Source organism: Nomascus leucogenys, chromosome 10 (assembly GCF_006542625.1).
Source record: "Nomascus leucogenys isolate Asia chromosome 10, Asia_NLE_v1, whole genome shotgun sequence".
In the NCBI taxonomy this organism is placed as follows: domain Eukaryota; kingdom Metazoa; phylum Chordata; class Mammalia; order Primates; family Hylobatidae; genus Nomascus; species Nomascus leucogenys.
Window position 1 is genome coordinate 74855706 of NC_044390.1, and position 27797 is coordinate 74883502.

Genomic DNA, 27797 nt, shown 5'->3' on the forward strand with positions numbered 1-27797 from the left:
AGAATGACGTCTGAAAAGAGCGCCGACGCTGCCCAAGCAGAAGCCCGCGCATGCGCTCTGCCCTGGCAGCGGCCCCGTGCAGAGCCTGGAGCGTGTGCCCGCAGTGCGGCCGTGGTTCCTCCCGCTGCGGCCGGGTTTCTAGCGTGACACGCCCTTGACTTGAGGACCATGAACCGCAGCCGCCAGGTGACGTGCGTGGCCTGGGTCCGCTGCGGCGTGGCCAAAGAGACACCAGACAAGGTGAGGCCTGGTCACTGGGAGACAAGGGGAGCAGCGTCTTTACGGCACGGCGGGTCCGCCCAGCTTGGGGAACGTGGACCCGGAACTCGGGGCGTTGGCTGGTACGACTGGCTGGGGTGAGGGCGGCTCTGCCCGGATTGTCGCGACTAAAGCTGCGGTTCAGAAGGTCTGGTTCGCCTGAGCCTGGATAGTCAAGGCCCCGCCTCCTCACTGTTCCCACCCTCAAGCCCAGCCCCACTCCCAAATTCGCACGCACATGGACTTAGCGGGCCGGAAAGGGTTGGGCTGCTGCTTTTGGTGGGTACTACCTCAAAAGGCTTTTTGACAACACCACAGCTTTACTAGCACCCAAGTGCATTTTCAAGCATAACTGGGAAGAGAGCATGAAAACTCCACTTTCCACTCTTGTGCTCCGTGTCTGAAGGAGTGAGGATGAATGTGGTGTAGAAAAACTGGTGTGGAGGCTAAGATGTCGTGAGGCTGGGAGATGAATAGGGAATTTCTTCAGTAATCCAAGTGAGATGTTGATGGTAGCAGTGAGGATGAGAGGTAAATGTAACACATGAAAAACCTACAGGAGTTGGAGACGTCTTAAGACTGTAGCAGAGGTGACGATTACTTAAGTAATTTCCTCATTGGATACTAAGTGCTTTCTGTAGGCCAGGCATTGTTCAGGGACCTGGGATAGGCATGAACAAAATAGAAAAAGTCTCGCTGGACGCGGTGGCTCACGCCTGTAATCCCAGCACTTTGGGAGGCCAAGGCGGGTGGATCACGAGGTCAGGAGATCGAGACCATCCTGGCTAACACGGTGAAACCCCGTCTCTACTAAAAATACAAAAAATTAGCCGGGTGTGGTGGCGGGCGCCTGTAGTCCCAGCTACTCAGGAGGCTGAGGCAGGAGAATGGCGTGAACCCGGGAGGCGGAGCTTGCAGTGAGCCGAGATCGCGCCACTGCACTCCAGCCTGGGCGACAGAGTGAGACTCCGTCTCAAAAAAATAATAATAATAGAAAAAGTCCCTGCCTTTATAGAGTCGACATGTGCACATATAGTATGTCAGGGAGAGTTAAGTGCTACCAAACAGTAAAAGGGGTTGATTTGAATGTAATTGACCCAGATAATGATGATGGTGATAGGAATGTGATTGGCCTGGACATGGAGTTAACAGGAATGACGGATTGGAGTAGTCCCAGTAGTTGTAAATTCCACCTGGGCACAGGCTGTTTTATTTACTGTTTCTCCAGGGTTTGGCTGATGGTAGGCACTCGGTGTTATAGAATAGGGACAGAAAATTATTTCATATAAAAATTATTTCATATAAAAATTGTTGGAGGAAACAGTTATTAAAAAGAGACATATAGCCTTTCAAATACTTGAAGACAGTGATTTCCAAATGAATCTACACATTGAAAATCTCACACTTGGGGAGGTTCAAAAAATACTGATGTTTATGTCCCACTCCCAAGTATTGTGTTGTAATTAGCCTGGAGTGTAGCCTAAATTATTTAAGATTCCCTAGGTGATTCTAATGTACAGACAAGTCTGGGAACCACTATTCGAAGAGTTTATAGGAAAAAGAGATTGAATTTATTTTATGAAATCCCAGAAAGGAAAACTTGGACCAAATAAGAGAAATTGGACAAGCCAGTTGCGGTGGCTCGTGCCTGTAATCCCAGTCATTCAGGAAGCTGAGGTGGGAGGATCGCATGAGCCCAGGAGTTCACAGCTGCAGGGAGCTGTGACCATGCCACATCTCTTAAAAATTAAGGCCGGGCGCGGTGGCTCACGCCTGTAATCCCAGCACTTTGGGAGGCCGAGGCAGGTGGATCATTTGATGTCAGGAGTTTCAGACCAGGCTGGCCAACATGGTGAAACCCGTTCTTTACCAAAATACAAAAATTAGCCGGGCGTGGTGGTGCGTGCCTGTAATCCCAGCTGCTCAGGAGGCTAAGGCAGGAGAATCGCTTGAACCCGGGAGGCGGAGCTTGCAGTGAGCCGAGATGGCGCCATTGCACTCCAGCCTGGGCAACACAGTGAGACTCTGTATCAAAAAAAAAAAAAAAAAAACAAAGAACAGAGGACTCATGTAAGGGTGATTTGTTAAGGAATGCCCACAGGGAAGAGAGGGAGAGGTGCCCTAGACAGAGTCAGAGATAGTTGGAAGAAAACCAGACGAGTACCACAGAGCCACTTTACCAAAACCAGTCTTTGGGGTTTTAAGACTGAGAGGTAGAGTAGAATGAGCATGATTTTTGAAGTTTCAGGTGGTGAGGGATTTTAACTGTAAGAATCTATAAAATCTATATTTTTTAATGCAGAGTCTGGATTGATGTTTGATTCTTATCTTGATGACACTGCTTGGCGTTACATTTTACATTTGTTTGAAAACTACTTTTTAATTCAAATAATTTGATGACTTCCTTACACATATTGTAATGAAATCTTTGCTCTCTTACAGGTAGAGCTGAGTAAAGAAGAAGTAAAACGCCTCATTGCTGAGGCAAAGGAGAAATTGCAGTAAGTTTAGGACCAGATGAAATCTATATCTTAAATGATGATGACCACGTGGTCTTGTTATTAGAAGGTGCCATTTGGGTGATTCTCTTTTTCTTTCTGTGCTCATAGAGAAGAAGGTGGTGGCAGTGATGAAGAGGAGACAGGCAGTCCTTCAGAAGATGGCATGCAGAGTGCACGCACCCAGGCACGCCCAAGAGAGCCCCTGGAGGATGGTGACCCAGAGGATGACAGGACGCTTGATGATGATGAGCTGGCTGAGTACGACTTAGATAAATATGATGAGGAAGGTGACCCAGGTTAGTTTATCCACTTCTGATGGTTTGTAATTACAAGCTTAATATGTTGGATCATGTTTGTGGTGTTCCAAAGCTTTACTCTTAGATTTTATTGTTCTTGACATCAGTAAGATAATCTGGTCGAAGACTTGTGTAGACAGCATGATTCCTAAACTAGTTTAGAAGATAAACTCTAACCCACTAACTAAGATACAAATCTAGGATCTAAAAAAAAAGTACTGTGTATTTTATTGCATATGTCAGGTTTAATAATCTGTAACCCACTTGTGAGTTTTTGTATGCAGTTATAATGCTATGGTGTGCTTGAACTTAAATCCATATACCTTTTCCTCAACTGCAGTCAGTCTTCTCAGAATACAGTAGTCCCCCCTTATCCACGGTTTTGCTTTCTTCAGTTTCAGTTAGCCACAGTCAACTGCAGTCTGAAAATAGGTGAGTAAAGTACAGTATTTTGGGAGAGATGACTTTCACATAACTTTTATTACAGTATAATTATTTGATTCCTAGGTACGTATAGGAAAAACATAATGTATATAAGGTTTGGTACTATCTGCGGTTTTAGACCACCACTGAGGGTCTTGGAATGTGTCCCCCGTGGATAAGGGGGACTACTGCATACATTTTGAGATGCTGTTGTTGGAGATAATTAGAAAAAGAGGCCAGGTGCAGTGACTCACGCCTGTAATCCCAGCACTTTGGGAGGCCGAGGCAGGTGGATCACTTGAGGTCAGGAGTTCGAGACCAGCCTGGCCAACATGGTGAAACCCCGTCTCTACTAAAAATACAAAAATTAGCCAGGCATGGTGGCGCACATCTGTAATCCCAGCTACTCAGGAGGCTGAGGCAGGAGAATCACTTGAACCTGGGAGGCAGAGGTTGCAGTGAGCCCAGATCATGCCACTGCACTCCAGTCTGGGTGACACAGTGGGACTCCATCTCAAAAAGAAAAAATCATGGGTGGGAAGAGAAAAAGGAAATAGAGCAGAAGACAGTTCAGAAGTAGAAGTTTGCATAGAAAGCCTCATGGGGAATAAAGTCAGCCAAGATGACAACTACCTATATTGCTCTTCTGGGGAAAGTAGGTATAAAGATAAATGGAAAAGGAGCTGACAAAAGCTGACAAAGCTCGCTTTGTTTCTTTTGGAATGTGCTACCCTAGGTGGCACTAACCCCTAATCTTGGGGTTTGAGAAATAGGCATTTGGCACACTGAGCAGGTTAAGTAAGTTATTTATTTAACTTGTAAATCCCAGTTAGTCTGCATATTTGGGAGCTGAAGGGACTCCTGACAGCTAGAATCAGCTACTCCCAAGTTATAAAATCAAAATGTAGATGATCGGAGACAAAAATTAACTCTTAATACAAATGTTATCTGCGACAAAGTAAAATTACAACTACCTGTTAAATCACAACTACCTGTTAAATTGATGGTTAAAATATTACGTAAGAAAGTCATAGCAGAGCTGAGCATGGTGGCTCATGTCTGTAGTCCCAGCTACTTGGGAGGCTGAGGCAGCAGGATCGCTCAAGCCCAGGAGTTCAAGGCTGCAGTGAACTATGATCACACTGCATTCCATCCTGGATGACAGTGAGACAACATGTCTAAATAATAAAAAAAAGTTTAAAAATGTTATAATCAGACACTTAAAAATATTGGTATCTGTTAGAATATCATTGAAATGCTGAGTAAAATAATATACTTTTGTGTGTGTGTGTGAGACGGAGTCTTGCTCTGTTGCCCAGGCTGGAGTGCTGTGGTGCGATCTTGGCTCACTGCAGCCTCCAACTCCCTAATTCAAGCAATTCTCCTGCCGCAGCCCCCCGAGTGCTGGGATTATAGGCACACGCCACCATGCCCAGCTAATGTTTGTGTTTTTAGTAGAGACGGGGTTTCACCATGTTGGCCAGGATGGTCTCGATCTCCTGACCTCATGATCCGCCCTCCTCGGCCTGAAAAACTCCAGCAATGGGGAGAGGGAGAGTCGAAAATGACATTGAGGAAATAGTGTTAACTGTTAAAGCAAGGTAATTCAAGGTTCGTGATGCCTTCTCTACTTGTGTTCATTTTTCAGAATTTCTATAATTCAACATTTAAAAAAAAATCAGACAGGTACGAGTTGATGGTGAGCACCGTGGGGTATCTGGAAGAGCAGTGTAGTTGGAGTGTGTAAAGAATAGGACATGAGACATGATCTGTGTTGGGCACAGGAAGATTGGTAAACAACAGACAGGCAATGAGAAATGAGTAAGTAGGTTCTGGGTGGAGATGGGACTGACCAAAGTCAATTAGCTGTCTTGTCCTGGATGCCTCAGGCAGGGCATGGTTTGAGCACTGTAGATAACATTGCGGAGGCAGAACTGAGCCAAGTAAGAGGAAGATTCAGTGGAATGTGACAAATTATAGGAAGCCTTTAGTGCCAGAGCCATGTTGAGCTTGACCTGATGTATGTGATGATACAGCCTGGAAAAAGACCCAAAGGAGGGGAAATGCTCGGCAAGTTGATCTGCATGAGTGAAGCACAGAGAAGGTGGATGGGGAGTTGCAGGGAAGTCTGGAAGAAAGACTTATTGGGTCCCAGTAAACTTAGAATACCAGGCTTAGCAATCTGTGTGTTCTCTGTGCGAGAGGAAATCATTAAAGGTTTTTGAGCATGGAACACATGATAATTGAACATGCACTTTAGGAAGTTAACTCTGGCAGCAGTGGAGAACAGGTTGACAGATAGGGTGAATCTCTTAGAGGAGCAGAAACTTAAGATAAATTAGGCCAGAAGCAATGAGGGCCTGGCTTGGGGCACTAGGAATGAGGAGGAGGACATGGAAGAAAGGGATTGCAGAGGTAGCTGGGAGTTTTGCACCATCCTGGTGGATGAACTTTCTTCCAGAATTGGTACCTCTGGTTTCCATCTTATTATCGCTGGTGTACCTCTTTTCTTTCAGACAAGAAGTAACCCTGATTTCCTCACTCCATCTGAATTGAATTTTATTGTCATTTATCCATCTAGATGTTCATTCCTCCTTTTTGCTCATTCCCTTGGCCATCTGTTCTGTGGATTACTATTAACTTCATTTTTCATTATCCATAGTACTTAAAAAGGAATCATTACCTCCATTTACCAGCGGCACACAGCTGGTGAAAGACGGTGCTGAGTTTTGACCACTCTCTGGCTCTAAAGCCTTCATTCTTTTCACTGCATCTTTTCTATAGATACAGTCCAGCAAGGATAGTTTTTTCTATTGGACTCTGGGTTATGGGCTCCAACCTTGTTAGGGACAGAGTGCCATAGAAATACAGAGAAACAAATAACAGCCTGGAGAGATGGCATTCAGAATCAGCTCTTTCTCGTGTAGCAGAAATTGCTTTCTCTGTTGCATATCAGATGTTTAAGACCTATCAGTCCTGCCTCCTTAAAGTGGTTTCCTCTAACAATTCAGTGTATCTTCCTTTTCCTGAGTTATCCTTTGTTACCATTGTAAATATGCCATAAAAGAGTAAGTTTAGTGGAAAAAGCATACTGCGTTTCTTTTTTCATATGTTAATAAGGCATATTAGCATATCAGAACACCTGCAGTAGAGCAACCTGGTTAATTTTTTGAAACCTGTCATTTCTCAATTTTATTTGACCAGGCAACCCTTATTTATTGTGTTGATTTCAGTGTTTCAGGGTCATTTTATTTCCAGGTCCTCAAGGCTGCCTCTCCGTAGCACCTTCAATCATGAATGCACGGAGCTAGCTAGAGAATCTCAAGAGAGTTCTCATATTTTCTAAAAGGGTCTAATTCCCTGATACAATTCTTTCAAAGGAAGATTGTGAATTCCAAGACTGTCTGAAATCCATTCCAAAGGTCAAATACAAAAATGGCTTTTAAATTCCTGCTGCTGCTTACGTAGTTTCCTTTCCCAACTCTAGATGATCCAGAGTTAGTTATAAAATAGATGGTTGCATCTAAGTCCAAGAATGGATGTCATAGAAAATATGTTTTTGTCAAGAGGACTATTTTATTATTGTAGTTTGTCAATTTTTCTTACAGATGCCGAGACTCTTGGTGAATCTCTCTTGGGTCTTACAGTCTATGGGAGTAATGATCAAGATCCTTACGTCACTCTGAAAGATACAGTAAGTATTTACATTGTTTTTCTAATTATGCTCTTAAGTGTTCAAAAAACCTTACTGGCTCTCTGCTTCTAGTCAATGACGTTTTCCTCTCACTTAGGAACAATATGAACGTGAAGATTTCTTGATTAAGCCCAGTGATAATCTCATAGTTTGTGGCCGAGCTGAACAGGACCAGTGCAATTTAGAGGTGCATGGTAAGTGATAAATCCCTTACTAAAAGATTTTCTAAGTGATGGTAAAATAATAAGTGAAATAGTTACCATTTCATTTTTAGGTGCCAGATCCTATTGTATCTCATTTAAGTTGGTTACATAGTTAACTTTTACACAGGTGGCCAATTTCTTGGTTATTGTTCTGGGTATGTGTAGTCCAGTACATCACTTTGGTATCTGAATTTTCTATGGAAATAAGTCCTCTGGAAATTTTTCATAGGGGTGTTTTTTTTGTTTTTATATATAAACAGGGTCTTGCTGTGTTGCCCAGGCTGTCTCAAACTCCTGGGCTGAAGCAATCCTGCTTTCACCTCCCAAAGTGCTGGGTGCTGGATTACAGGTGTGAGCCACCACACCTGGCCTCACAGAGGTTTTTAATCTTTTATTTAAATGTGATTGCCTGTTTTTCACTCCTCTCCTACTCCCACTATAAAAAACCTGGAAGTAAAACTATATGTAAAAATACAAGGCTGGGTGCGGTGTCGCACACCTGTAATCCCAGCACTTTGGGAGGCTGAGGTGGGAGGTTTGCTTGAGTCCATGAGTTCTGGGCTACAGTGAGCTGTGATTCTATGTTTGCTCCACTATACTCCAGCCTGGGTGACAAAGACCCCATCTCTTGGGGAGAAAAAAATGTATAATCCCATTTCCCTGAGTTAATAACTTGCCACCTTGGTTTTTTACTCCTAATTTTTTTTTTCTGGCTACTTTTTCTTTATGTGGATTATACTGGATAGACAGGTTTTTCTCATGTTTTTTAAATAGAGTTATTTCAGATATTTCCCCTTTGCAAAACATTTTATTTTCTTCATAATAATTCAACACAAAGGGCCACATTTCTTTTTTGGAACCAAAACATCTTGATCATCTTTCCCACTTAAGGAATATTTGTATCAAAGCCAGAAGCGAATGCTTTGCAGTAATAAGAAGTAGGCATGAAAATAGGAATTTTTAAATCATATTTTTAAATGTTTTTGATTTAATATTAATTGAATGGCTTGCCTCACTTTGGTATTTTTAATGTAAAATCTGTTTTTTATATGCTAAAAGTAGACTTCCACAATGTCTGGAGCACTCTGCCTATAGATTCTCCCTTTTGTTTTTCTTGTCCCTTCCACTGTGCTCATATCCTCAGACAAGTCCATCTTTGCCCGATACTCTCCTCCCCCAGCAGTCTTCAGATCGTCTTGAAACTTTGAAGATTCAAAGAGATTATTAAGCTGATAAGTCCTTTTGTTATAGGAAACACAGTTGCACAGCTTGAAAAAATAAAACCCTTAGGTTTAATGTTTATCGGCATCTTCTAGGTTGCTTCATCATGGCTTCCATTGATTAGCTTGGGTTTCTGTAACTCTTCAGAATCTTTAAGGCTGTCTGTGGGAAGCCTATAGATTAGACCCATTTTATCCCATGGCTGATTGTGATCTGTTTATGCATAGCAGGCACTTTAATGTGAAATTATTCTTTCTAACTCTTGATATCTTTGAACTTTTACATATTTCAAATGAAAACCATTCGTTTACTTTGCTTTTAAGACCAATTCTAATTTCAAAAAATTGAGACCCTATTACAGTTTTTTTTGTCATCATTGATTTTTTTTATGCATTTCTTACCTGAGAACTTACAGTCATTCCTTTGAACTCAGGATCAAAGAGGAGCTGAGAAAGAAGTTAAAGCTGTTGTATTTCCATTTCCTTCTCAGTTAGGTTATTATAGATATACTTTATTATTTGGGTTTGGAAGGAATCTCCAAATTGCCCAGTATGTCTGTGCAAGAATAACTTCAAATTTATATTCTAAAACTGATCTGAATATTGATCTCACGTGGTTAAGAGTATGTTTTAAAGTATTATTACCAACTGCCGGGTGCAGTGGCTCACGCCTGTAATCCCAGCACTTTGGGAGGCCAAGGCGGGCGGATCATGAGGTCAGGAGATAAGACCATCCTGGCTAACACGGTAAAACCTATCTCTACTAAAAATACAACAACAACAAAAAAATCAGCCAGGCATGGTGGCGGGCGCCTGTAGTCCCAGCTACTCGGGAGGCTGAGGCAGGAGAATGGCGTGAACCTGGGAGGCGGAGCTTGCAGTGAGCCGAGATCATGCCACTGCACGGCGACAGAGCGAGACTCTGTCTCAAAAAAAAAAAAAAAAAAAAAAAATTATTACCAATTTTATGTAAAATGTAAGCTGAGTATATTGAACATGGTTGAGGTTTTTGTAGCACCACAGTCTAATGATTTTGAATGTGAATTCTCTTCATAGGGATGTGATAGAGCATTACACAAATCTGCTAATCCCAGGATCTATTCCAGAAGCAGCAATCTGAGGAATTAAAAATAAAATCCTTAACTTATTATATATTTACCTCTTTCTTAATACAAAGCATATGGGGAGGGGTTCTGATTAGTGGGTTCTGTTTTATCACTGTTTCACTGTGTAATTTTTAAAAGACTTCTTACTCATTGATTTTACAGTGTTTTTGCTGCTTAACATTACAGCTGTGAATGTTAAGGAGCTGTTAGTTGCCATATTCCAAAAGGATGTCCTCGGGAGCTTTGTTTACATTGTTCATCTTCATAAACCTTTTTTAAAAATATTAAGAGTAATTTTTGATAAGCATTTAGATTTCCAAATATGAATTATTTCTCTCCCGTGCTATTTTTGGTTTGTTCTTTTTGACTTATAATCAGCTAGACCATTAAAAGATAAAATAGTAACTACTTCTTGTGGAGAGTTTATGAACATTTGTTTTCTGTGAATGACCTAGAAGACAGGACCATTTATCTGACAAGGTTGCAGGTGGAGTATCAGATGTCAGTGTTCATTTTCTCCTGTGGGGTATGCCACACGATGGGACTATATGAGACATGCAGAATTTTTGCCTAGTCATGATACTGGAATCTTTTTTTTTTTTTTTTTTGAGATAGAGTCTCACTATGTCGCCCAGGCTGGAGTGCAGTGGTGCGATCTCAGCTCACTGCAACCTCCACCTCCCAGGTTCAAGCTATTCTCCTGCCTCAGCCTCCCTAGTAGCTGGGACTGCAGGCACGTACCACCACACCCAGCTAATTTTTGTATTTTGAGTAGGGACAGGGTTTCATCGTGTTGGCCAGGCTGGTCTCGAACTCCTGACCTCAAGTGATCCGCCCACCTTGGCCTCACAAAGTATTGGGATTACAGGCATGAGCCACCGCACCCAGCCTGGAATCTCTTTATAATATCATATGTCTCACTTTAAAGCATATGGCTCACGTACATTTAATAGAATTTGTTTTTTTGAGTGGGATGTGATTTTTGATGACTTATTCTGATGCATTAAAGTCTCTTTTCCCAATCTTTTCAGTTTATAATCAAGAAGAAGACTCTTTTTATGTACACCATGATATACTCTTGTCTGCATATCCTCTGAGTGTGGAATGGCTGAATTTTGATCCTAGCCCAGATGATTCTACTGGTAATTAGAAAACTTAAGGTTGTTCAATGATTTCCAGTCTTATGTATTTTCTCCTAGCTCCATAAATTATGTATTCTCTTGAATGTTTTCAGAATTGTTGCTGATATTTTCTGAAGTTACTGTTATTTTATGAAGTTATAGAGTTCTTAACACACCATCACTTTATTGTTTGGGGTCCATAAATCCCCAGACTTTAGATAGGCTAAGGAGGTAGCTGCTCTACTATAGGCTGAAGGACAGGGCCTGAAGCCTTTTGGACTGTAGAACTGTAAAGGTCCCATAAAGACTCAGTATAAATGGCCTGATGTGTGAGATGTTACCAGAGTTCAGTGGCATAACCTGTTTTAGAAAACATAAGGTAAAACCGAAATGAAGAGGCTTGTCACAAGTAATTAGGTTCTCATGTTAGTCTTTGTAACCACATCTGCACACTATTAGTTGCCCCTGTCCGTACTTTTTAATAAGGGTAAACACTGATTATACTGTCTTACATCTTGTTTGCACACCTTGTTCACATTCATGATCTGATCTGATCTTCATCCCCACAGCACCCCATGAAGGAGGAAGGGAGGAAGATTATTCTCATTATATAAATGAAAACACTGGGGCCAAGAGATTGAGCCTTTCTTACTCAAATTGTGGCCTAAAGACCAGCAGCAGCACAGCATGGTTATCACCTGTGACCTAGTTAGAAATGCCCACCCAGAACCACCTGAAATACAATTTGCATTTGTAACATTCAGATGCCGTATATGCATATAAGTTTGAGAAGCACTGCTCTAAAGCATTTTTCAGTGAATCTACAGTGTAATGTATTTGATTAGAAGTTCTGTATGTCTTTTTTTGTGTAATCATACATGCATTGTTTCCTCCCATAGGAAATTACATTGCTGTAGGAAACATGACCCCTGTTATTGAAGTGTGGGACCTTGATATAGTGGACTCTTTAGAGCCAGTCTTCACCCTCGGAAGTAAACTTTCAAAAAAGAAGAAAAAGAAAGGAAAGAAGGTAAAGAAGTTAATAAATATTTAAACTCTAATGACAGAGGTAAGTTTACTCAGGAGTAGGGGTGAAGGGTAAGAATGTACACTTTTTCAATCAGGTATTCTTGGTGAGATGGGATAGGTAGTTATGAAATTATTGTAATTTTTAGTTTTGAAAAGCCCATCCAAAGAAAACTTATTTCTGATTGCATAAAACCTCCATTATCATGTTGTTCTTTCTTACACAAAACTAGTTCAAAGCTAGTATATTAATATGAATAGCTACCACAGATAAAGGACTTTCGGATTATGAGCCTCCTCCAAATACAGTAGCTATTTATACAGATATACCAACCTTGAACTTTAAAAAAATTTCTATTACCGTGTTGAATTCTAATTATCCATGTATTAACTCCTGCAGCTTTTAAAATCGTTAGGTTTTATGAGGGTTGGGACCTATATTGATACTTGTATAATTACAGTACCTAGATTAAGAACTGCTAGGCCAGGCCACGCACGTGGCTCACGCCTGTAATCCCAGCACTTTAGGAGGCTGAGGCGGGTGGATCACCTGAGGTCAGGAGTTCGAGACCAGCCTGGCCAACATGATGAAACCCTGTCTCTACTAAAAATACAAAAATTAGTCAGGCATGGTGGTGTGTGCCTGTAATCCCAGCTACTTGGGAGGCTGAGGCAGGAGAATCACTTGAACCTGGAAGGCAGAGGTTGCAGTGAGCTGAGATCGCACCACTGCACTCCAGCCTGCGTGACAGAGCGAGACTCTGTCTCAAGGAAAAAAAAAGAACTGCTAGGCCAGTCATAGTAGCTCAGGCCTATAGTCCTAGCACTTTGGGAGGCCATGGTGGGAGGAGTGCTTGAGCCCAGGAGGTTGAGGCTGCAGTGAGCCATGATTGTGTGCCACTGCACTCCAACCTGGGTGACAGAGCGAGATTTTGTCTCTAAAAAAAAAATACTACTATAGTTTCTTCCCTGTTCCCTGTAATGAAATTTTTTTCTTTTCTTTTTTTTTTTTTTAAAGAGGTAAGGTCTTGCTCTGTCTCCCAAGACTGGAGTGCAGTGGCATAATTATAGTTCACTGCAGCCTGAAACGCCTAGGCTCAAGAGATCCTGGGATTCTCCTGCCTCAGCTTCCTGAGTAGCTGGGACTATAGGCTTATGCCACCATGCCTGGCTAAGTTTTGACTTTTTTGTAAAGACAGTTTCGCTATGTTGCCTGGGCTGGTCTCGAACTCCTGGCCTCAAGCGATGTTCCCACATTATCTTCCCAAAGTCCTGGGATTACAGTGTGGGCCGCTGCGCCCAGCCCCCGTAATGAAATTTATCATGAGTCTCTAACAGGGAGACGAAGTTTTATTTATTTTATTCTTCAAAAGTTTATATAATATCAAAACAATAGGTCGGGTGCAGTAGCTCACACCTGTAATCCCAACACTTTGGGAGGCCGAGAGTGGATCACGAGGTGAGGAGTTCCAGACCACTCTGGCCAACGTGGCAAAACCCCATCTCCACAAAAAATATAAAAATTAGCTGGGTATGGTGGCGTGCGCCTGTAATCCCAGCTACTTGAGAAGCTGAGGCAGGAGAATCGCTTGAACCCAGGAGGTGGAGGTTGCAGTGAGCTGAGATCGTGCCACTGCACTCTAGCCAGGGCAACAGACCAAGACTCTGTCTCAAAACAAAACAAAACAAAATAATCTTAAGGTTTAAAGAATCTTGCAGATTAATATATTCAGTTTTATTATGGGGGGACTTTAATACAGAAAATAATTAAAACAATTATTACAGAGTTCTTCAGCAGAAGGGCATACCGATGCTGTCCTTGACCTTTCATGGAATAAGCTAATCAGGTAAAAACAAATAACATTTGAATGACTGTAAAAGACTGTAGCCATTGTGATCTTACCTCATGCCTACGCTCATCTCTTTATTTGTGCTGTGGACCTTTGTGTCTGTCTATCTTCCTTTCTTGTAGGATGCCCTGCTTGCAGGCAGGAGCTCTGCCATCTGTTTCTTTGCATCCTCCAGGTCACCTGCCAGCTCATCACTGTGGGTGCTCATTACATGTTTGGTGACCAAGTGTCCTCTCTCCACCACCACTGGAAAAAAACAGGGTGTTTGGCAGTGCCCATGGTGCAATAGGATTGTGTTTCTTCCCAGAAGACATTTTTCTCTGTTTAGTTTTCATATCTCACCACATACTCTTATTTTTTCTTTAAATTATGGCAAAATACATATAACATAAAAGTTAACACTTGTATTAGTCTGTTTTCATGCTGCTAATATAGACATACTCGAGGCTGGGTAATTTGTAAAGGAAAGAGGTTTAATTGATTCACAGTTCCATATGGCTGGGGAGGCCTCACAGTCATGGCGGAAAGCAAATGAGGAGCAAAGTCATGTCTTACATAGTGGCAGGCAGGAGAAAGGGCATGTGCAGAGGAACTCTCCTTTATAAAACCGTCTCGTGAGACCCATTCACTATCACGAGAACAGCACAGGAAAGACCTGTCCCTATGATTCAATTACCTTCCACCTGGTCCCTCCCACAACACATGGGAATTATGGGAGCTACAATTCAAGATGAGATTTGGGTGGGGACATAGCCAAATCCTATCACCACTTTTACCATTTTTAAGTTTGCAGTTCAGTGGCTTTCAGTACATTCAGAGTTGTGCAACCATCACCACAATGCATCTCCAGAACATTTTCATCTTTCCACACTGCAGCTCTGCCCTTTAAACACTGACTTCCCATTTCCCCCACCCCCAGCCCTGGCAACCACCACTCCACTTTCTGTCTCCGTGAATTTGACTAAGTATCTCATATGAATGGAATCATACAGACTTACTTCTTTGCGACTGGCTTATTAATGTCTTCAGGTTCAGTCATGTTCTAATAAGTGTCAGAGTTTCTTTCCTTTTTAAGGCTAAATAACATTCCATTGTATGTAATGTATGTTATCCGTTCATTTACGTGTGGTCACCCGGATTGCTTCTGCCTTTTGGATACTGTGAATAATGCTGCTATGAATGTGGGTGTACAAATATTCAAGTCCCTGCTTTCAATTGTTTTGAGTATGTACCCAGAAGTGTTATTACTGGATCTTATGGTAATTCTGTTTTTAATTTTTTGAGGAGCCACCATACGATTTTCCATAATGGCTGCACCATTTTACATTTTCACCAACAATGCACACAAGGGCTCTAGTGTCTCCAACATTTGTTATTTTCTGTTTTTCATAATAGCCATCCTAATGGGTATGAAGTGGTATCTCATTGCGGCTTTAATTTGCATTACCCGCCCCCCTTTTTTTTTAAGTAAGATGGGGGTCTAACTATGTTGCTAAGGCTGGTCTCAAACTCTTGGGCTCAAGCAGTCCCCCTGCCTCAGCTTCCCAAGTCACTTGGAGTACTGGGGCTTGCCACCACATCTGGCTTAATCTGCATTTCTTAACAATTAGTGATGTTGAGCATCTTTGTTTTGTGCTTATTGGCCATTTGTGTATCTTCTTTGGGAGAAACGTTTTTCAAGTCCTTTGCTTACTTTTTTTTGAGACAGGGTCTCACTCTGTCACCCAGGCTGGAGTGCAGTGGCACAGTCAGTGCTCACTGTAATCTTGACCTCCTGCGGCTCAGGTGATCCTCCCACCTCAGCCTCCCAAAGTGCTGGGATAACAGGCATGAGCCACCAAGCCTGGCCTCCCTTTGCCTGTTTTTTGTGTTTGATGTTGAATTTTTGTAGTTCTCATATATTCTGAATACTAACTCCTGCCAAATACATGATTTGCAAATATTTTCTTCTATTCTGTGGGTTGTTTTTTCACTTTCTTGGTGCTACCATTTGCAGCACGGGTTTTTCATGTGATGGTGTCTACTTTATTTCTTTTGTTGTTCATGCTTTTGATGTTGTATCTAAGAAACCATCGCTTAAGTCAGGGTCATGAAGGTTTACATGTATATTTTCTTCTGAGAGTTTTATAGTATTAGCTCTTACATTGAAATCCATGATTTTGAGTTTTTTTGTGTGTGTATGGTGTGAGGTAGGGGTCCAACTTCTTTCTTTTTCATGAGGATGATTCACTTGTCCCTGAACCATTTTTGTTTTGTTTTGTTTTGTTTGAGACAGGGTCTTACTCTGTCACCCAGGCTGGAGTGAGTGGTGTGATCTCAGCTCACTGCACCCCCCCCCACCTCCAGGGTTCAAGTGATTCTCCTACCTCAGCCTCCTGAGTAGCTGGGATTACTGGTGCATGCCACCATGCCCGGTTAATTTTTGTATTTTTAATAGAGACAGGGTTTCACCATGTAGGCCAGGCTTGTCTCAAACTCTGGACCTCAAGTGATCTGCCTGCCTCTGCCTTGCAAAGTGCTGGGATTATAGGGATGAGCCACCATGCCCAGCCCCATTTGTTAAGACTTTTTTCCCCATTGAACATTTAATTACCCTAGTACCCTTGTCAAAAACCAGTGACTATAAATGTTTATTTCTGGACTGTTAGTTTTAGTCCATTAATCTGTATGTCCTTATGCCAGTAGCACATTGTTGTGATTGCTGTAGATTTTCAGTAAGTTTTGATGCCAGGAAGTATGAGCTTGCCAACTTTGTTCTTTTTTTTCAGTACTATTTTGGCTATTCTAGGTTCCTTGCATTTTTAGAATCAGCTTGTCACTTTTTTTTTAAGTCTAATACTAATAATAGTACATCCTGTTTTGTTTTGTTTTGTTTTGAGATGGTGTCTCACTCTGTTGCTCAGGCTGGAGTCCAGTGACGTGATCTCGGTTCACTGCAACCTCCGCTTTTTGGGTTCAAGCTATTCTCCTGCCTCAGCCTCCTGAGTAACTGGGATTACAGGCGTGTGCCACCATGCCCAGCTAATTTTTTGTATTTATAGAGAAGGGGTTTCACCATGTTGGCCAGGCTGGTCTTGAACTCCTGACCTCAAGTGATCCACGTGCCTCAGCCTCCCAAAGTGCTGGGATTACAGGTGTGAGCCACCGTGCCTGGCTGTGAATCAGCTTGTCACTTTCTGCAAAAAGAAAGAAAAAAGTCATCAGGGATTTTGAAAGAGATTGGTTGAATCTGTAGATCAGTTTATAGCTCCATCTGTAGATGTAATATTTCCATATTGACACTATTAAGTCTTCTAATACATGAACATGGGGTATCTTTCCACTTATTTAGATACTCTTGTTTCCTTTCATAATCTTCAGTAGTTTTCATTATGTAAGTCTTACATTTCTTTTGTTAAATTTATTCCTAAGTATTTTATTCTTTCTGATGCAATTGTAAATGCAATCCTTTTCTCATATTTAATGCTCTTGACTTTTAAAAGATTACCTGATTGGATTCTTCCCTTTCTCAGAAATGTTTTAGCAAGTGCATCAGCTGACAACACTGTAATTCTGTGGGATATGTCCTTGGGGAAACCAGCAGCTAGCCTCGCTGTACACACAGACAAGGTATGGTGATTTAGTTGATCACAGCGGTTCTTAAAAATTGTACGCAAATATTGGCTAAAAATAATCCCAAACGTTTATATATGGCTTTGAAAATAATTTTATCTGGCTTGCAGCGTGCTTTCACATGTTATCTCTTAGGATTTTCACAAAGCCCTGTGTGGTAGGTATAATGCCCATCTTAGAGATGAAAAAATGGGTACAGAAAGGTACGGTTACTAGGAACATTAGTGCTCTGTAACGTATTTATAGAGGCTCCTAAAAAAGGATGAGGTCTGTCAGTCACAATGATAACACCCATTACTGCGTTATTCCCCAGGGATCTAATGCACATTATTTTGGGACTTCTGGAGCATGGGGAATTCACCAGATGGGTTTGACTACTTCCCTTTTTCTTCTGAGTATCTTCTAACATTTGAGGGACTAAGTATTCTGCCAAACAGTTTGGGCAAACTACATTTTCGTTAAGTGCCAGCCTTTATTTGGGAGCATGGTTTGCCCTTTGATTATGCAGTACATTTATGTTTCTTTTGTTTACTGTATTTCAGAGGGAAGCATTTATAGAAATACTATCAAATAAATTCTTACCACATGTTAGGTAATTTTATGAAAAGCAAACAAACAGAGATCTCTGCATTTATGTTTCCTCCCTTTAGGTCCAAACGCTGCAGTTTCATCCGTTTGAAGCACAGACTCTGATTTCTGGCTCGTATGATAAGTAAGAAAGCACAGCAAGAATGATTGCTGCTCTGTTTTTATCCTCTAGAAGTCATTTTAAAAGTATCACTTGATACCCAGGCAGCGTGTATCCTTGAGGCCACTTTTATGTTTAAATTATTTACACTACTTATTTTTCCTTTTAACTCTGATCCTTTCAGTCTACAAGGGAACATGGTTCTGTCATAATAATATAACTGTAGGAACTAGCAACTTCTTTGGCTTTTAGAGGCTGTACTTTGCCTTTATGGGAAGAATTTCCATGTCAGAGGGCATGGATATAGGGAGACATGAAGAATTGGGGCCACTGTGGTCAACCACGGGGTTTCTACCTCCTATCAGTGCTCTTTTTTACAGATTGGGTCTACAGGTGGGAGAAACAGATAGTAGAAGCCAAAACCAACTTTGCAGTCTTTATTTTCATTTCTTATCCTCTTAAAGCGTGATATGTTTACATTTCTTGTGATTCACGCAGAATTACAAAAGTGCATCTCTTGCTTCCCCCAACACACTAACCTGCTTATGGAGAGTAAATATGCCTAAGACATGAGTAACCTGGCTCTGAGCTTGACCAGAGAAGGGGAAATTAGAAATCGTCCTGGGCTTTTGGACATAGAGAGGACTCTTCTTGCGAGTGGAAGATTTGACCTGGAGAAGGTCAAAACCACTGTAACATTAGAGGCACCAGTGCCTTCAAGTGTTAAGATCAGAATCCACCAATTACTGAAACTCAGCTCATTTTTTTTCTACTTTATTTAGAACCTTAAAACAGGCTTTAAATGAATCTTGATTTCACAGTGCTATTTTATTACTATTTCATTATAAATAAAACATATAGGAGAATTGAACTCTTAAAACCCTAACTTTGCCTGAATGTGTCTAGGTCAGTGGCTTTGTATGACTGCCGAAGTCCAGATGAAAGCCATCGAATGTGGCGATTCAGTGGGCAGATAGAGAGAGTGACTTGGAATCACTTTTCACCTTGTCATTTTTTGGTAAGAGTACGCATGTTGTTTTGCTTTTCTAGGTTACTAATGACTTTTTAAATTCCATAGTAGAGAGAATTATCTGAAAAGCTTTTTCTGTTTTAACAGTATGAGGTATTTGGGTTTAGGGTTGAAAGTATAAGGTTTTTGTTTTTGTTTTTTTAATAAGAGGACGGCTCTTATTTAAAAAGCAGTGAACGTGTAAATGATTTTGCTGGTTGCTGGCCATTCCAAAGTGTGCCACGTTTTATTTAATGATTTTGATTATTTTATTGTAGTGGTGTTTGAAATACTAAGCATAGTTAGTATTTTTTGTTTTTAATGGCTAAATCAGTCCAAGAAGATACTCTCTTATTTAAATCCTCATGCGTAAGTGGATCTCTAGTGATGAGAATGCTGACCTGTTTAATTTATATCACTATCTCCCAAATAGGAAAAAAAGTATAAGACCTCTCGCTAAATACCTTTATTATCTAAGGAGGACAATGATTTTCCACATAGCATCCAGAGATTCCACTGACATTTCAGTACATGTAAAAAGAAGAGCCCAGCTTTCATCCAGAGGGAAGATTAGTTAAATCTGTTGCCCATTTTTCCTGAAGTAAATATGTAGTGCTTTGCAAAGGTGGGAAAGAGTTGTTTTCTTTTTTTTTAATTGAACTTTAAGTTCTAGGGTACCTGTGTACAACGTGCAGGTTTGTTACATATGTATACATGTGCCATGTTGGTGTGCTGCACCCATTAACTTGTCATTTACATTAGGTGTATCTCCTAATGCTATCCCTCCCTCCTCCCCCCAACCCCACGACAGGCCCCAGTGTGTAATGTTCCCCTTCCTGTGTCCAAATGTTGTCATTGTTCAATTCCCACCTATGAGTGAGAACATGTAATGTTTGGTTTTCTGTCCTTGCAATAGTTTGCTGAGAATGATGGTTTCCAGCTTCATCCATGTCCCTACAAAGGACATGAACTCATTCTTTTTTATGGCTGCATAGTATTCCATGGTGTATATGTGCCACATTTTCTTAATCCAGTCTATCATTGATGGACATTTGGGTTGGTTCCAAGTCTTTGCTATTGTGAATAGTGCCACAATAAACATACGTGTGCATGTGTCTTTATAGCAGCATGATTTATAATCCTTTGGGTATATACCCAGTAATGGGATGGTTGGGTCAAATGGTATTTCTAGTTCTAGATCCTTGAGGAATCGCCACACTGTCTTCCACAATGGTTGAACTAGTTTACACTCCCACCAACAGTGTAAAAGTGTTCCTATTTCTCCACATCTCTCAAGCACCTGTTGTTTCCTGACTTTTTAATGATCACCATTCTCACTGGTGTGAGATGGTATCTCATTGTGATTTTGATTTGCATTTCTCTGATGGCCAGTGATGAGCATTTTTTCATGTGTCTGTTGGCTGCATAAATGTCTTCTTTTGAGAAGTGTCTGTTCATATCCTTTGCCCATTTTTTGATGGGGTTATTTTTTTCTTGTAAACTTGAGTTCTTTGTAGATTCTGGATATTGGCCCTTTGTCAGATGAGTAGATTGCAAAAATTTTCTCCCATTCTGTAGATTGCCTGTTCACTCTGATGGTAGTTTCTTTTGCTGTGCAGAAGCTCTTTAGTTTAATTAGATCCCATTTGTCAATTTTGTCTTTTGTTGCCATTGCTTTTTGTGTTTTAGACATGAAGTCCTTGCCCATGCCTATGTCCTGAATGGTATTGCCTAGGTTTTCTTCTGGGGTTTTTATGGTTTTAGGTCTAACATTTAAGTCTTTAATCCATCTTGAATTAATTTTTGTATAAGGTGTAAGGAAGGGATCCAGTTTCAGCTTTCTACATATGGCTAGCCAGTTTTCCCAGCACCATTTATTAAATAGGGAATCCTATTTAATAATAGGATTTCTTGTTTTTGTCAGGTTTATCAAAGATCAGATGGTTGTAGATGTGTGGTATTATTTCTGAGAGCTCTGTTCTGTTCCATTGGTCTATATCTCTGTTTTGGTACCAGTACCATGCTGTTTTGGTTACTGTAGCCTTGTAGTATAGTTTGAAGTCAGGTAGCGTGATGCCTCCAGCTTTGTTCTTTTGGCTTAGGATTGTCTTGGCAATGTGGGCTCTTTTTTGGTTCCATATGAACTTTAAAGTACTTTTTTCTAATTCTGTGAAGAAAGTCATTGGTAGCTTGATGGGGATGGCATTGAATCTATAAATTACCTTGGGCAATATGGCTATTTTCACGATATTGATTCTTCGTATCCATGAGCATGGAATGTTCTTCCATTTGTTTGTGTCCTCTTTTATTTCATTGAGCAGTGGTTTGTAGTTCTCCTTGAAGAGGTCCTTCACATTCCTTGTAAGTTGGATTCCTAGGTATTTTATTCTCTTTGAAGCAATTGTGAATGGGAGTTCACTCATGATTTGGCTGTTTGTCTGTTATTGGTGTATAAGAATGCTTGTGATTTTTGCACATTGACTTTGTATCCTGAGACTTTGCTGAAGTTGCTTATCAGCTTGAGGAGATTTTGGGCTGAGACAATGGGGTTTTCTTTTTTTTTTTTTTTTTGAGATGGGAGTCTCGCTCTTTCACCCAGGCTGGAGTGCAGTGGCACGATCTCGGCTCACTGCAGGCTCCGCCCCCCGGGGTTCACGCCATTCTCCTGCCTCAGCCTCCCGCGTAGCTGGGACTACAGGCGCCTGCCACCTCGCTCGGTAATTTTTTGTATTTTTAGTAGAGACGGGGTTTCACCGTGTTAGCCAGGATGGTCTCAATCTCCTGACCTCGTGATACGCCTGCCTCGGCCTCCCAAAGTGCTGGGATTACAGGCGTGAGCCACCGTGCCCGGCCAGACAATGGGGTTTTCTAGATATACAATCATGTCATCTGCAAACAGGGACAATTTGACTTCCTCTTTTCCTAACTGAATACCCTTTATTTCTTTCTCCTGCCTGATTGCCCTGGCCAGAACTTCCAACACTATGTTGAATAGGAGTGGTGAGAGAGGGCATCCCTGTCTTGTGCCAGTTTTCACAGGGAATGCTTTCAGTTTTTGCCCATTCAGTATGATATTGGCTGTGGGTTTGTCATAAATAGCTCTTATGATTTTGAGATATGTCCCATCAATACCGAATTTATTGAGAGTTTTTAGCATGAAGGGCTGTTGAATTTTGTCAAAGGCCTTTTCTGCATCTATTGAGATAATCATGTGGTTTTTGTCTTTGGTTCTGTTTGTATGCTGGATTATGTTTATTGATCTGTGTATGTTGAGCCAGCCTTGCATCCCAGGGATGAAGCCCACTTATCATGGTGGATAAGCTTTTTGATGTGTTGCTGATTAGGTTTGCCAGTATTTTATTGAGGATTTTTGCATCGGTGTTTATCAGGAATATTGGTCTAAAATTCTCTTTTTTTGTTGTGTCTCTGCCAGGCTTTGGTATCAGGATGATGCAGGCCTCATAAAATGAGTTAGGGGGGAAAGAGTTTTTTAAAAACAGTTTTCTCAAAAGATGTGGACAGTTTTAATAAGGTTCCTGAAGTAATGATTCTGAGATACTTAATCTCAATTCTGCACCATTAGTAGAGGTGCATGCTGTTCTAGCCAGGCAGCCTTGAAGCCAGACTCATTTTACAATGATCAGGAATGAAGTTCCAGTTGTACTTGAATGTTGTATTGTACTTCGGCTCTCACTCTTCAGGCACGCAAACTTCCAGATATTATTTGCTAACAAATGGTCATAGATATTAAAATCCCAAATATTTAGGGAAGTGGGAGGTTAAAGTAGATGAAATGGTTCACCTGCTTCCCTCTCATCTCAAAAGAAGAGCCAAGCCTTCTCTTCCCCGGCCTAGCCTTCAGACTGCCTCAGCCGTCCTTTCTTTATTCTTTTTTCTTGTACTGGCTGTTGCCCTTGGCCTGTATACAGGCTCAGGTTTCTGTCTCCCGTTTTTGGCTCTGTATGTCTCTTAATTCCTTCATTTCTTCCTTTCTTGACAGTGTAACAACCCACTCTAATCTGCCTTTCAGTCCTAAGTTCCTTATCTGATTTAATTTCTCTGCCACACTGGTCGATTTGACTGTTGGTCATGCCTTGGTTCCTCGACACTCTTCCCTATCCCTTCATCCCTCTCTGACCCACTTCTGTGGATGCTTCTTCAGCCTGCAACTTGATGAGCCATGCTCACCAGGCCTCTGTTCACGTGGATGTAACTATGGCCTCTTCTACCTCTCTAGCCCCATTCCAGACCACTCACCACAGCTTCATACTCATATCCAGTAGACATGTCAACTGAATTAGCCCATGTGAGTGCAAACTCAGGTCATCCAAAAGTAAATGATTTCTGTCCATGTTAATTTTTTGTAAGTTCCCCCAGTAAGTCATATAGCTGATTTTCACTATGACTTAGACTTTTTACCCATTGTTAGATTTTGTGACGTAGCATGACCTTGCCCATCTTTTACTCTTTCTAGGCCAGTACGGATGACGGCTTTGTATATAATTTGGATGCACGCTCAGATAAGCCAATTTTTACACTTAACGCACACAATGATGAAATCTCTGGTGAGCAAGAGTAATGCTTCTTTCATTTTTATTAACTTATGATGAAGTAAATCTGTATTTCAAAGTGAAAGTGTCTAAACTAATCTTCCTTTAGGTCTTGATCTTAGCAGTCAAATCAAGGGCTGTCTCGTGACTGCTTCAGCTGACAAATACGTGAAGATCTGGGACATCTTAGGAGATAGGCCAAGTCTAGTTCATTCTAGGGACATGAAAATGGTAAGAATCTCCCTGGGTATCTGTTTTTTATTTATTCTGTTTCTGACCTTGTCTTTTTCTGGAACTTGTGTTGCGTGTTTTTCTGTTGGAACTATTGCATTAACAAATATGGATGTGTTGGGGAAGTGAATTTTGAGTTTAGTCAAATTTGGTGGGATTTTATGACTTAGAACACTTTGTGGGGAATTCAGTGACTGGTTCTTTTCCAACTCACATGATTAACAGTTGTTTGGTAAGGCTGGAGAGAGGGTTTTCTAGGACACAAGTGAAATGGCTGCTTTTTTTTTTTTTTTTTAAACCCTGAAATCAAGACCATCCCAAGAAATCTTGAACCTCAGGGCACCGTAGCTATTAGGGTCAGTTTATGTATCTTTATCTCTTTGTATAACTAGTTCTGACTACACTGAAATGAATTACTATATAGTAGGAAAAATTTAGAAATAACCAGATTCACTCAAGAAATATTTACTGAGCACCTACTGTATGCCAACCACTGAGTTATATGTTAGACTGCAGACATAATAACACTGCACAGCTGTTCAAAATTGTGTATGAATAAATAAATATATGTAAATATAATGGAAAAACAGGTTACAGAAGCAATTTTTGTAGTACCATCTCATGCTTATTTTTAAATGCATAATTGCCTAAATGCTTACATTTAACTCTAGTAGATTATATCCCAGAACATAAACCGTGCTTACCTCCTGGAGAGATTTTCATATATTTTTCTTGTTCATATTTTCTATAACAAATATATATTACCTATTAATAAAAATGTAAAAAAGAAAAGTTTAAAAATGATTTAAACTGGCATCATTGTTATTGTTTAAAAGGACAGCTAAAGTTTCTGGAAATACATGACATGTTAGGTTTATTAGGAAATCCCTAAGAGACAGAGTGATAACGAAGATGAGCAGCCTGAGTGGTCAGAAGATGCAGATATCATTGTGGAATAACCAGCATGCTGCACTTGTCTGGCTTCATATTGTAGTAATAGCCCTTCTGACTTGACTCTGAGCTACCTTTGCAGTAGGCTTGAAAGTGATAATCCTAAATTGGTTTTGAATAACCATTTAAATCATAGGTTCTCAGAGACAAGAGTTAGGATCTAGATATTAGGGCTCTCTGAAGAGATTGAAATCACCATCTTCCTGTTCTCTCTCTAGGGAGTTCTCTTCTGTTCTTCATGTTGCCCTGATTTGCCATTTATTTATGCCTTTGGAGGTCAAAAAGAAGGGCTTCGGGTCTGGGATATAAGCACAGTCTCTTCAGGTAAGGATTTTTAGTTCTCTGCACACCTCCCCCTGCCCCTTTAAAAAAAAAAAAAAGACAGGGTCTCACTATGTTGCCCAGGCTGGTCTCAAACTCCTGGCCTCAAGCAATCCTTGGTCCTCAGCCTTCTGTATAGCTGGGATTACAGGTGTGAGCCATCATGCTGGCCTCTCCTCTTTCTGAATGAGTTCTGTAAGGACTGACACAGAATGTGTGACTTGAATTGTTTCTCAGCATTTTGGCTAAGATCAAGTGCAGAATGTGTGACCTGACTACATCAGGAAGATAGCAAAAGTAGTGTAGTCTTTTTAGGAAAGAGACAAGATCAGATGTAATTGGTAATGTTTGTTCATGTTCACAAATAAGTTTGTCTTCACACTTATTAAGTGTAGATCATTTAATGCCAACACCAGCTCAGTTGGGGAGACCCTAACCCAGCAGTGCTAGAGGAATTAAAGACACACACACAGAAATACAGAGATGTGAAGTGGGAAATCAGGGGTCTCACAGCCTTAAGAGCAGACAGCCCTGAACAGAGATTTACCCACATATTTATTAACACCAAACTAGCCATTAGCATTGTTTCTATAGGTATTAAATTAACTAAAAGTATCCCTTATGGGAAACGAGGGATAGGCCGAATTAAAGGAATGGGTTGGGCTAGTTAACTGCAGCAGGAACATGCCCTTAAGACACAGATTGCTCATGCTATTATAGCGTTTGTGGCTTAATTAAGACAGATTGCTCACGCTATTGTTTGTGGCTTAAGAATGCCTTTAAGTGGTTTTCCACCTTGGGCGGGCCAGGTGTTCCTTGCCCTCATTGCCGTAAACGCACAACCTTCCAGCTTAGGCATTAGGGCCATTATGAACATGTTACAGTGCTGAAGAGATTTTGTTTATGGCCAGATTTTGGGGGGCTTGCTCCCAACAATTTAACAAATACATATCTTAAAATTGAAAGATCTTTGGGGAAAGCTGGAAAGAAATATAGCATGGTCTCAACAAATAGCCCTCTCCCCCACAGTCACCAGTGTGAATAAATCCATCCTTTGCGTAACTATAAAATTCTACAAAATCCAACTTTCTGGAAGGGGCCACTCCTCTCCCTTCAGGGGATCCTGGCTGCTTATTTATTACTTTGAGGTAGTCTGGTGCGTTCTATAAACACAGAGATAATATATATATATCCCCACTATATGATTCCTGCATCCTCCCTCCCATGCAAAACAAGGATCCTGAGATTTTTCTCCGGGCTATTCTGATGTGTGTGAGTCCTAAGTCCGAAAAGTTCTGTGCTGGTTATGATCAGAGAAAAGTGAAAGAAAAAATAGGAAGCAATCAGAAGTAGAATAAGGCCAGGAGAGAGTCATTTATAAGGAATGGGACATCTGTTACCAAGGCGGATCAGATAAATCCAAGACATGGCAAAGAAAGTAAATATACAAAAAGTAAATATACAAAAATAAATTAGACCATTTAAAAAAATAATTCACTTCATTGAGAACCTTAACTTAGACTTCTGAGTTGGTTACTCACTTTACCATTTATAAAGTACTAAGTATATTTTCATAAAATTTCTGCCCCAGAATAGAGAATCTCATTGCTCAATTCTGCATTTTAGTGTCTTTTTATATTCTGACTTAATCTCCTGATCTGTTTGTTTCTTACCTGTTAATTTGTATTTTAGTAAATGAAGCATTTGGAAGACGAGAGAGGCTTGTTCTCGGGAGTGCAAGAAATTCATCTATTAGTGGCCCTTTTGGCAGCAGGAGCTCAGATACACCCATGGAGTCTTAATGAAGATCATCTAATTTCCTGCTTACCTTAACTGGGAATTTTAAAAAGTTGGTCTAAAAATGTTCCATGTGTGGCAGCAACCATGCAGAGTGACTGAAACAGAATTCATTTCTGACTGCCTGACATTCCTTTCTGCAACTGCGGTGGCACCACAAACAGCCAGTCTTTGTGCTTGCTCTTCAGATGGATGGTTTGTAAGACTTGTTGCATTTCTTAAAAAAGAGTAATAAAAAGGATTTTTAAAAAGTAATTCCTTAAACATACCATCTGTTACAGTTAATCTAGGTTTGTAAATAGGTAGTAATTTATAGAATTTTTAAAGCAAAAAATCCTGTAATATTAAAAGATGGGTAAACCTAGGCCGGGAAAGGTTGTTATTTGGCTAAGATTGCACGGGAGACCACGAACAGAGGCAAGTGCCCCAGAGACTCCACTTTGATTCCTAACTGTTCTCAAATTACTGCTCATGATTGAGTATTCTCAACGCAACTCGTAGAGTTTGATAAGTAAAAGTTACATGCCCCTGTTTTCCTAGCATGATATTCACTGTTATCAAAGACAAGAGGCAGACCATTCATTCACTCTCAAAACACTGAATGCTATTCTGTGCCTAGTGCTATACAAGGCATGGGACTTGTGTCAATAAGTCTTTGCTCTCCACCTAACAAGGGACAGTTTTAATTATAGATTGTCTTCCTATTAAGTATGAGTTTTAGTAGGCATTAAAAATTATTTTTCTAATATGAGACCCAACCCTAACTTGCCAGAAGAATAATCAGTTCATGAACCGTTGATATTTCCTGTATATTTCATGAATGTGACTTCAATCATTCTAGTGTTAATACTGTGGAATGTCATTGGTGTAGCAACGTGGGTTCACCAAAACACCTTTTTATACAGAGGACAGATGTGTGAATTAAAGAGATTAAAGGATA

At 40.7% G+C, this 27797-nt stretch overlaps 1 protein-coding gene across 1 annotated transcript; it reads left to right on the top strand.

The window, feature by feature from the left end:
* PWP1 (PWP1 homolog, endonuclein) lies at window positions 1-27797 on the top strand. Its single transcript, XM_003269979.4, has 15 exons — window positions 1-240; window positions 2701-2759; window positions 2868-3055; window positions 7087-7172; window positions 7270-7366; window positions 10733-10843; window positions 11722-11852; window positions 13634-13695; window positions 17211-17307; window positions 17961-18022; window positions 18905-19016; window positions 23482-23572; window positions 23667-23788; window positions 24958-25063; window positions 26753-27797. Exons 1-15 carry the CDS (start codon window positions 169-171, stop codon window positions 26860-26862), a joined length of 1506 nt encoding a protein of 501 aa, XP_003270027.1. The 5' UTR covers window positions 1-168; the 3' UTR covers window positions 26863-27797.

What these genes read in the sequence shown, in the direction of transcription:
- PWP1 (XM_003269979.4), top strand. Translation starts at nt 169, where the DNA reads ATGAACCGCAGCCGCCAGGTGACGTGCGTGGCCTGGGTCCGCTGCGGC. An exon ending in ATTTCTGGCTCGTATGATAA is followed by an intron (nt 18,023 to 18,904) that starts GTAAGAAAGCAC and finishes GAATGTGTCTAG; the next exon opens with GTCAGTGGCTTTGTATGACT. An exon ending in TTTCACCTTGTCATTTTTTG is followed by an intron (nt 19,017 to 23,481) that starts GTAAGAGTACGC and finishes TACTCTTTCTAG; the next exon opens with GCCAGTACGGATGACGGCTT.